Below are 9,954 nucleotides of genomic sequence, written 5' to 3'. Positions count from 1 at the left end.
AATATCCAATATCTTATCCTTTGTTTTTTCTTTTCTTTATATTTTTAATCTTAGCCAAGGGATAGTGCGCCTTCATAATTTATATTAGAGCGATAATTAAATATGCTTTATAGTTATAAGCTTGGGATCAGAAGAAATCTCGACATCTCTTAATTATTCACTAAGAAAATAAACAATTCAGTTTTATTCAATTATTAAAGCTCTTTATTTTGCAAGATGTCTTTATTAATATCCCATCATATCCTTTTGACGTCTTTATACTGAGATATTCATGGTCTAATCGCATCATCATTCTATAAATATACATGCCACAAATTATATCCGTTGTTTAGATACGGATTCATTAGTTCGGGAGCCTTATGTTCTACTTAGCTCCAAATGTAAAGAAGTGATTTACAACTTGATAGCTCAGAATGCATAAAGGCCCAACTATGAAATGCTCAGCTTCTTCATGAATTAGGGCCAACAATTTATATTCAGCGTTATCTTTTGAATATTTCCTTAGTCTTACTTGTATTATATTTAATTCAATATGCAAAATTATTTAAGAATAAATTAATATATATTCATACCTTTTCTAATTAGCTTGATCCTGTACTTATATTTTTTTAAATAAAAACTTAATTTAGACTAAATATTGTGTTTTAGTACTTTTATTATTCAAAAATTACAACAATTACGTAAATAACTATATATGTTTTATGTTATGATATAAATATCTCCAAAAATATAAAAAAAAAAGATCCCTTTTTGCTCATTATTCATCTAATTAAGATTCTTTGTGCATGATTATATGTTTTGTAAAATTGAAATAGGTATTGAATTCTAACAATGTTGGAGTATAAATTATAGCCTCTGAAACAACAAAATGAAATCTCAAATTACTTTTGGACATTTCTCTATCCTTTTTAACTGAAGGAGAAACCAGAAAATTCAACTTCACATTTTCCGACATCAAATTGAATTGGATTATTTAGCATTCACTTTTCTAATTTTTGAAAGTCTTGAGGAATTTTTTGATACTATACACCTCATACTAGAGATGGGGAATTGGACACAATTCCCTTTTTTCAAGACTTGCACCAAAAAAGATTAGGAAGACTGGAATTAAAGAAATGATAAAGTTATTACACTCTAAAATTCTCTATTTAATAATAAGTCAAAACAAAATGTTGAGTCGAAACTGGGCTCCTTTTGTAAAGGAAACATCGATATCTTATTCCATTTGGTTTTTTTTTGCTCAAAAGTGGCTCCCTTTGTTAAATGGTTGAATGTATTATCCGTGAAAAGTATGGCCAATATGTCTGCACTTTGGATTGGTTACTAGTAACATTATCAAAATACAAAGAAAACCTGTTAATTGAATATATTATTTCAAATGTCCGAGGGATAATAATATATGCTATTAAAAATAAACTCATGCCTATTCCACCAAGGATGTTAGAGTATGTCCTGATCAATGTTAATAGAACATTGCTACTGATGAAGGGATATACTGCATGCTTTCAAAAATATTACTTGTCATAGATTGTTATTTATTGTTTATTATTTTATATATTATATGTATCACAACTCTAATATCTATGGTTGTATGTATTAATCACAGTTAGGTGATTAATAAATCAAATAAAGAACTATCATTAAAAAAAAAAGATTTGCGACTTAGTTTGATCACAAAATAAAACTTGACATATACTTCAAAGCTAAGACACACAACTCCATATGGACTCGAAAGTCATTTTGAGTATTTCACTGGATATAAGTTAAGGTAGTCTTTTAAAATATTTTTTATTTTCTGAGGACTTGAACTGGCCTCCATAAATGCATTAATTGACTTGGATTCGTGAACAAAGACATAAGATTCGACTCAAACTTGTAGTATACGGACTTTTCCCCACTATGGCCTCACACAGATCTTCATTTGATTTTTTCTCAACTATTTGTTCATAATATATTTTAATTTTCTATTATTCTAAAATGATGACTCAGAATAAAAAAAAAACCAAAATGAAAGATAAATACTTTTTTTATTTCGTTATAATAAGAAAAAATCATTTTTACATTTTTCTTATCGAAAAGATAGAAAAAATCCATAATTAGAATAAAAGCTTCATAAATCAATTTTAACTTATCTAATATGAATCAATCTAAGAGCTGAATCAAGAGATAATATAGAAGTCAGGCTTAATGAACATACAGTTATATTCAAGAAATATTTACAAAAATAAATAATCTAAAGATAATATCTCATTTGCTTAACCAAAGGGATTGAATCTGACTGGACCGTATTCCTTCCTTGGAGGAGCTGGCCTTGGAGCTGGTGCAGGTGCTGAAGGTGGAGGAGAAGGAAGAGGTCTGTAGTATACAGGAGCTGGCTTGGGTTCTGGTGCAGGTGCTGGAGGGGAAGGACGGGGCCTGTAGTAAACAGGGGCTGGCTTGGGTGCTGGGGGTGGAGGAGGTGGTGGAAGAGGCTTATAAACGGCGGGAGGAGGAGGTGCTGGCTTAGATGGAGCAGGCTGAGGGGGAGTAAAAGGAAGGACTTCTCCCTCATACTTTACGTCAGCGACAAATCCAGAGTCTTCAATGACTTGATAAGTCACAATTTGAGTACGGCCGTCAGGGAGAGCAACACGATATTCTCCGTGGGTTTCGGCACCATTTCTGTCTTCTTCCAGCCCAAAGTTTAAGGTTTCATCATCAACAACATTGTAGTTGAAGTTATAGGCAGCTTGCGGTGCTACGGGTACAGGAGCTGATGCAGGGTATTGTGTAGGGTATTGCGCGGTAGCAGAAACTGCCAAAAAGGCAAGTACGATAAAGACCTGAAAATATCACAATGAATTTTTGTTGAATGTTGTCGTTGTACATAATTAAAATATTTATAATTATGTAATGGTTCACCTTCATATTGAACCTCTATTGAGCAAATGATATTGAGTTAAGAATTGCATCTATCTTTTATACTATTCAACGTTGCAAAAATCTGAAGAAAAAAAAATTAAACACGCCCAAAATGCGTCATTGTGCGTCAACATGTCTTTAATCGTAAGTTCATTTTATTTTTGTTGTTTTCTTTTTTTTTTAACAGAGTTCCTATTTTTATTCATTTAGTATTAAAACTACTTTAGTTAACGTTTATACAAACAATATTATTATAAATAACCAAGTTCTACAAATTTTTAAAGTTCTCATAATTTTTTTATTTATTCTGTTGCAACATTTTTTGTACTTTCTTCTGTATTTGAATAGTTTAAGACCAGATTTCAAAAAATTTACAACAATATATCCGTAAAATTTAGTGTAGGTACTTGATATTGAAGTACAAGTCCAAAAATAATTTATTGTTAAAATATGTCCCATAATTTTAAAGTTGTATTTATAACTATAATTATTTATCCTGTTTGATAGATCATTTTCATATTAACTATGTTATAATTGCAGTTTAAAAAAATATGAATCGCTAGATAAAAAGAAGAAACAAAAATTTAACCACTGGAACCCTTTTAATTTTGTAAATATTTTTTAGGAGAGAAGAAGAGTTGTAATCAACCATGAGAGGAATAAAAAAAATAAATCCTATGTATGGGACATCTACGATGTACATAGTCAAGAATTACTCCGATGTCGATATTCTGTTGAGGTTGCTATTAGAAACGTCTGAGGTCTTATGTCATATTATTTATAACCATAGGTATATCAGCCAAAACAACAACTTATTCCTTTTTATAAGATTCAACATGAATATCAAAATTATAGTTTATTTAATAAATACTAAATAAAATTATGTTGAAATATTTTTTTTTTCAATAAGAGATAAGTAAATTCGTCAAATATTTATTTATTTACGTGTAAATACTTAAAGTGTGGTCTATTGAAATCTAGACACTTACTAATTCAATAATTAATGAAGGCTGAGTGATTTAAATTAATTCATATTTCGATACATTAACGCATAAATAATTAATTATATAACAAACTTGAGTTCTCTAGATTACGTTCAAGTCCAGATAATGACACTTGAACGTAATCGACAGATTTCCATTCAAGCACTCCAAGCAGTTGGGCGTCTTCAGGATTGACGAATGTGAATTTGCGTATTTCTTGACGTTGTTTACATACCAACAGAAGTCTTCAAGTATTTGGGCGTCTCTGGGAACACCGTTTTTGCTGTCACCAAGTCCGAAACGTTGTGAAGGATAAAGGGCTCCGCACAAAAAGGCTAAATTGAACCCGGATGAGTTAAAAATGAGGCTCAGGATAATCCCTTAAGTCCGTGAGGGCCCATGCAAAAGATCTTGGATTTTACACCAGATTATACAGAGAGCTATTAAAAAAGTGGCGGAAAGAGCCTTGTGAGGGTGGAGTGGCCCCTTTGACACCAGCAGTGACAGAAACCCATCTCCTCCGTTGCAAGACTCTATTGAATGAGTTTTAAATAAGGCTTTTGATTTTTTTTTGATACTTTGTTCTCCCTAAAGTCCAGAACTCAACATCTTTGGCTAGACCTTTTGGGTGCATATCAAAAGGAAGTCTTGCAGTCATCCAAACATTGAAGTTCTAAAATCCACAGTCAGTTATCACAATCATGGATTTTTTGATAATTTATATTAACAAAAACTTATCATAATAATATACAAAGAGATACATATAGACAGAATACTAATTTTCTACAATAAAAAAACTTTTAAATACATAATATTTAAATCTACGAATTAAATTAATCTAAATAGAATGTAAATTTCTTGCAACGCTGTCCAAAAATTCTAGTTTCCTTGAATAACTCTACAAATCCACTGGGCTCTTGTATCTACTATTTATAAATCATTAAAAAGGATACTTTATATAGAAAGGGTCTGGAAACTATACTTTTCTTCTATTGTTAGGATCCAAAATTTTCATAGTAATAGGAATATGGTTAATTGCCACATAGAATGACAAAATATGCATTAGGTATAAACATACAAGACTGTAAGATAATTTACTCCCAAGGCTCAGGGAGGAATGTGCAAGTGAAGGGTCGAAGTGAGCACAGCAAAATCTATGATTGTAATAACTGATAATTTAATGATGTATGTTGATAGATAAATTATATATATCATATTCACAAATACAGGTAGACTTTCATGGACAAGGTCCACATCTTTATCTTGATCTATAACTCTAGTACAATCCTTGATGTAAGAAGAGATTTCAATATCTCTTCATGGGATTTTGAGGAAGAAATTGAATTTAAATGAATGCTAATGATTCTTTGCAACTGAACGTAGCAGTAACATTCTGTGGTTCCTTCCCAATGCACTGCAACCTGCATATTATTTATATATATAATTACTTAAGGTTTGAAGAATTGTTATTGTCTAACTTGTTTACATTTTTGTTTCTAATTTCTCAAAGCTGGAATACAACGGTAAAAATTCAAAACAAATTTATACCTAAGAAAATAAATAGTATTATTATCCTAGGGGAAAAAAGTCTCAAGGCGAAAATGTCGCAAGTTAAAACAGTACAAGGTGAAAGCGTCACAAAGCGAATACATAGGCGGCAAAAATGTTCAAGGCGAATCCTCCTTGAACCCTGTTCGATAACTTCTCGTAGATGTCCTTGTCCGTATTGGAATTAAAACTCGGACCACCAATTTTTACAAGCCTCTATTGAGGCCACAGGTGTACCGCAACCGCGTTGGTCATTGACAGAAACAGGTCGTAGTCACTTGGTGCCAGAATTGGAATTTAGGGTGGATGCATAAGAGCTTCCTTTCTAAGCTCCCGGAGTTTCTGGCGTATTATCAAAGATATGTGCGGCCTGGTGTTGTCTTGATGATGTCTTGTTGTCTCCTATTTCCTAATGTTGTCCACTTCTATTTGATTGACAGATTTCAAACGGTCGTTCTGTTCACAGTAGAGGGCAGAATTGAGTGTGAAAAAAAACTCGAACCACTAATAAACTACATGAACCAAAAGGATATCGGCCTCATATATATATTAAAAATTTTATTCGTCGTTTTTGACGTGTTTTTCCTTTCATGTAGTAAAAATATAATATTTGGCGAATTTCTTTCTTTGAGACCTCCATACTGGACGTACTATAATTCACGACGGCACCGGTCAAGCGCGATACTGCCCACCTTTTTTTATATATTTTTAAAGCATTTGAAGCTTCTTTGGCAGCCATCAGATCAAAAAAAGGCTTAAAATGAGCATATTAAAAAAAAGCGTTTGTAGTGTGCACTCAAACCTTTACAGCACTTTATCGTATGATCAGATGTGATCAATAATGAACAAGATAACTTATGTAAAAAAGAGGCAGGAAATACAAAATTACTTTTTCCTTGACCTAATATAATTTTTGAAGATAAAATAAATGATTTAATAAAGAACATGTCTTTAATATGGCTTATTCTAGGTAAAGTGTACACACCCTCACCAGTTTTGAATATTTTGCGAGAACTGACTTTTCTAAATGAAATAAGAAAGTGTGTGCACTGTTGTAGGCCTGCCCAAAATTTGGGCATAATTTGTTGGACCTGTGTTTTTCTGATGACTCTATCATAGTCCTATTTTTACTGTTATTTTATAAAATAATCAAAATATCCAATTATATTAAACTGAAATAAGAATTCTTATTTATTTTATGAATTGACAGAAATATGAATATTACATAAAATACGAGTTTAAATATTGAATACTACTACTAATATCTATATTATCTTAATTTTAATTATATATACTATGTAATAGGCGTATAAGTACAATTAGCTATTTATTTCAACACTGATACAAATATATCTTTTAAAATCCTATTTTTACATAATTTTTACCATTATATAAGAATTAGTAAATAGTAAATTATATACAAAAGTCGTACTTGTTTAGTTATGATTCTGAAAGTCTAATATCATCTTCCACTTTTTTCAATAACAAAAGAGACACACAAATCCAAGTAATAACTATTTGGGAATTGGAAGTGAGAATTGAAGTATAACGGATTAATAATTGTCCTTAAGGACGGCTGAATAGTACAAATTCAGCCGTATAAATAGAATCGATAAAGCTTATTAATGTGTTTGAGATATGTAATTTACTTTTTTCTGAATTATGAAGGACACTCAAGGACTCAAATCGAACAAAGAGTTTTCTTGGGGAAGAATATAAAGTATAGTTAACTTTAGGAGAAATAGATTCTGGAGTTTCGATGAATTAGCTAAAATATGAGAACTCCCTATATTTCTTACTGTGTTTTTATAGAATTATTTTTGTACTATATCGAATTCATCACTCTTCAGTTCTCATAGGAATATACAACGACTCCAAATCAGATCTGGAGTGGCTGATACATTATTAAGTCGATGATCTACGAGATTAAAGTCACTATCATGACCATTTATTTAAAATTGTACTTCATAATAAATTATCTTTCAATTAGTGATATGAACATTAAAAAGTGAGCCAAAGATCCTCTTCAAAGGTACATCATCTTGAACATCAAGTTAAACTTAATATGCGTGTTACTTAGATATTATATTCAATTACATAAAGACATATGAATTCCGAATGATCTATGGAAAATATCCATCTAAATAAAGTACAACTGTTAAGGAAAACTAATAAGCAAAACAATTCAAACTCATTCATCTCATAGTCATAATCAAAACGGAATTTTCTATGAGTCCTTTCAAATAAGACTATTTTCCTTTTTCTTCCTCTCCTAGCTATATAGTTAATCTGATCAAAATACAACAGTAAGGTTGAACCGCGAATATAAAAGTATAAAAAGGCGGCAAAGATGTCGTGCAGCAAATTCATCTTTAAAAGGGATATATTTATAATAATGATTAATTATAATACAAAGTTAATGAGGAAAATTTGTTGTCCCCCTATTTTAAAGTAGACCTTATACAGAAACTTAAATAACTATTGCATTATAAAAATATTTGCATATTCGATGAAATAGTTCAACAGTTTATTCTAAAATGATGACTCAGAAAAAAAAAAAAACCAAAATGAAAGATAAATACTTTTTTTATTTCGTTATAATAAGAAAAAATCATTTTTACATTTTTCTTATCGAAAAGATAGAAAAAATCCATAATTAGAATAAAAGCTTCATAAATCAATTTTAACTTATCTAATATGAATCAAGCTAAGAGCTGAATCAAGAGATAATATAGAAGTCAGGCTTAATGAATATACAGTTATATTCAAGAAATATTTACAAAAATAAATAATCTAAAGATAATATCTCATTTGCTTAACCAAAGGGATTGAATCTGACTGGACCGTATTCCTTCCTTGGAGGAGCTGGCCTTGGAGCTGGTGCAGGTGCTGAAGGTGGAGGAGAAGGAAGAGGTCTGTAGTATACAGGAGCTGGCTTGGGTTCTGGTGCTGGAGGGGAAGGACGGGGCCTGTAGTAAACAGGGGCTGGCTTGGGTGCTGGGGGTGGAGGAGGGGTGGTAGAGGTTTATAAACGGCGGGAGGAGGAGGTGCTGGCTTAGATGGAGCAGGCTGAGGGGAGTAAAAGGAAGGATTTCTCCTCATACTTTACGTCAGCGACAAATCCAGAGTCTTCAATGACTTTATAAGTCACAATTTGAGTACGGCCGTCAGGGAGAGCAACACGATATTCTCCGTGGGTTTCGGCACCATTTCTGTCTTCTTCCAGCCCAAAGTTTAAGGTTTCATCATCAACAACATTGTAGTTGAAGTTATAGGCAGCTTGCGGTGCTACGGGTACAGGAGCTGATGCAGGGTATTGTGTAGGGTATTGCGCGGTAGCAGAAACTGCCAAAAAGGCAAGTACGATAAAGACCTGAAAATATCACAATGAATTTTTGTTGAATGTTGTCGTTGTACATAATTAAAATATTTATAATTATGTAATGGTTCACCTTCATATTGAACCTCTATTGAGCAAATGATATTGAGTTAAGAATTGCATCTATCTTTTATACTATTCAACGTTGCAAAAATCTGAAGAAAAAAAAATTAAACACGCCCAAAATGCGTCATTGTGCGTCAACATGTCTTTAATCGTAAGTAAATTATATATATATATTTTTTTTTTTTTGAAGGAAGTTCTTATTTTTTTTAGTATGAAAATTATTTTAGTGTGTTGTTTATAAACAAACATTATTGTTTTTAACGAAGTTCTATCAAACTGTTAATGTTCTGATAACCTTCTAATTTCATCTTATATTAATTCTTCATAATTCTTTGTTTCTTATACTTCCAAATTGTTTAAGACGAGATGTCAACATTTTAATACTGATAGATACTAAATTTAAGTATTGGTTATTGAAGGATGTATACAAAATAATTTCCCAGTAAAATTACCGTCATGTACTTCAATTAAATATAAGCCATTACTTTTCCTTTTTGATTGGTCATTTTAATCTATATTTTTTATGTTTATATAATTTCAGTTGCAATATATCTGGAATTGAATTGCAAGTAAAAAAATAAAAGAAACCGAAAAACAAATTGTGATAACACCGACAATTTGTTGAATATTTTGCAGGAGAGTAGCTTAGCTGTTGTGACGTTTTATTTTAATGGAAGCTATTCGCTACAATCAGGTTATAGAGGAAAAAAATAAACACAAAATCTCACTTGGTATCTAATATGTACTTTTATTATTACTAAAATGCCGATCCTCTATTCAGGTTGCAGTTACTAATTGTCTAGCGCTCGTCTAAGGCCATGCTTTTTAAAAAAAACTGGTTAAATGATATGAAAATATATATAATTTTTCTAAATCTGGGTGGAACGATAAGGGATAAGTTAATGCGTCTAAAATTGATTAATTTTCAAGTAAATAGGTACTTCACAAAGTTAATGCATTACATGCGGTAGATTAATTAATTTACCAGAATATAAAAGTTTCAATTTTTCAATCTAGCATATGGGTTGAAAAGTCCCGGGCTTGAATTATATATGGAGCTATTTTTTTTAATCCACC

The 9,954-nt window shown here is 31.2% G+C and overlaps 2 protein-coding genes across 2 annotated transcripts; both read right to left on the bottom strand.

Annotated features, from left to right (window-relative positions):
* Nucleotides 1-2,008: 2,008 nt before the first annotated feature.
* Nucleotides 2,009-2,961, bottom strand: LOC121132524 (uncharacterized). The gene is made up of 2 exons (XM_040727943.2): nucleotides 2,902-2,961; nucleotides 2,009-2,822 (listed from the first exon to the last, which is right to left on the bottom strand). Exons 1-2 carry the CDS (start codon nucleotides 2,905-2,907, stop codon nucleotides 2,256-2,258), a joined length of 573 nt encoding a protein of 190 aa, XP_040583877.1. The 5' UTR covers nucleotides 2,908-2,961; the 3' UTR covers nucleotides 2,009-2,255.
* Nucleotides 2,962-8,000: 5,039 nt separating this feature from the next.
* On the bottom strand, nucleotides 8,001-8,937 carry LOC121132525 (pro-resilin-like). Its single transcript, XM_040727944.2, has 2 exons — nucleotides 8,885-8,937; nucleotides 8,001-8,805 (listed from the first exon to the last, which is right to left on the bottom strand). Exons 1-2 carry the CDS (start codon nucleotides 8,888-8,890, stop codon nucleotides 8,488-8,490), a joined length of 324 nt encoding a protein of 107 aa, XP_040583878.1. The 5' UTR covers nucleotides 8,891-8,937; the 3' UTR covers nucleotides 8,001-8,487.
* Between the last annotated feature and the right edge of the window lie 1,017 nt (nucleotides 8,938-9,954).

This window comes from Lepeophtheirus salmonis, chromosome 2 (genome assembly GCF_016086655.4).
Source record: "Lepeophtheirus salmonis chromosome 2, UVic_Lsal_1.4, whole genome shotgun sequence".
Classification (NCBI taxonomy): domain Eukaryota; kingdom Metazoa; phylum Arthropoda; class Copepoda; order Siphonostomatoida; family Caligidae; genus Lepeophtheirus; species Lepeophtheirus salmonis.
Note: the sequence above shows the minus strand (reverse complement) of the source record. Positions and strands in the feature narration are given on the sequence as shown.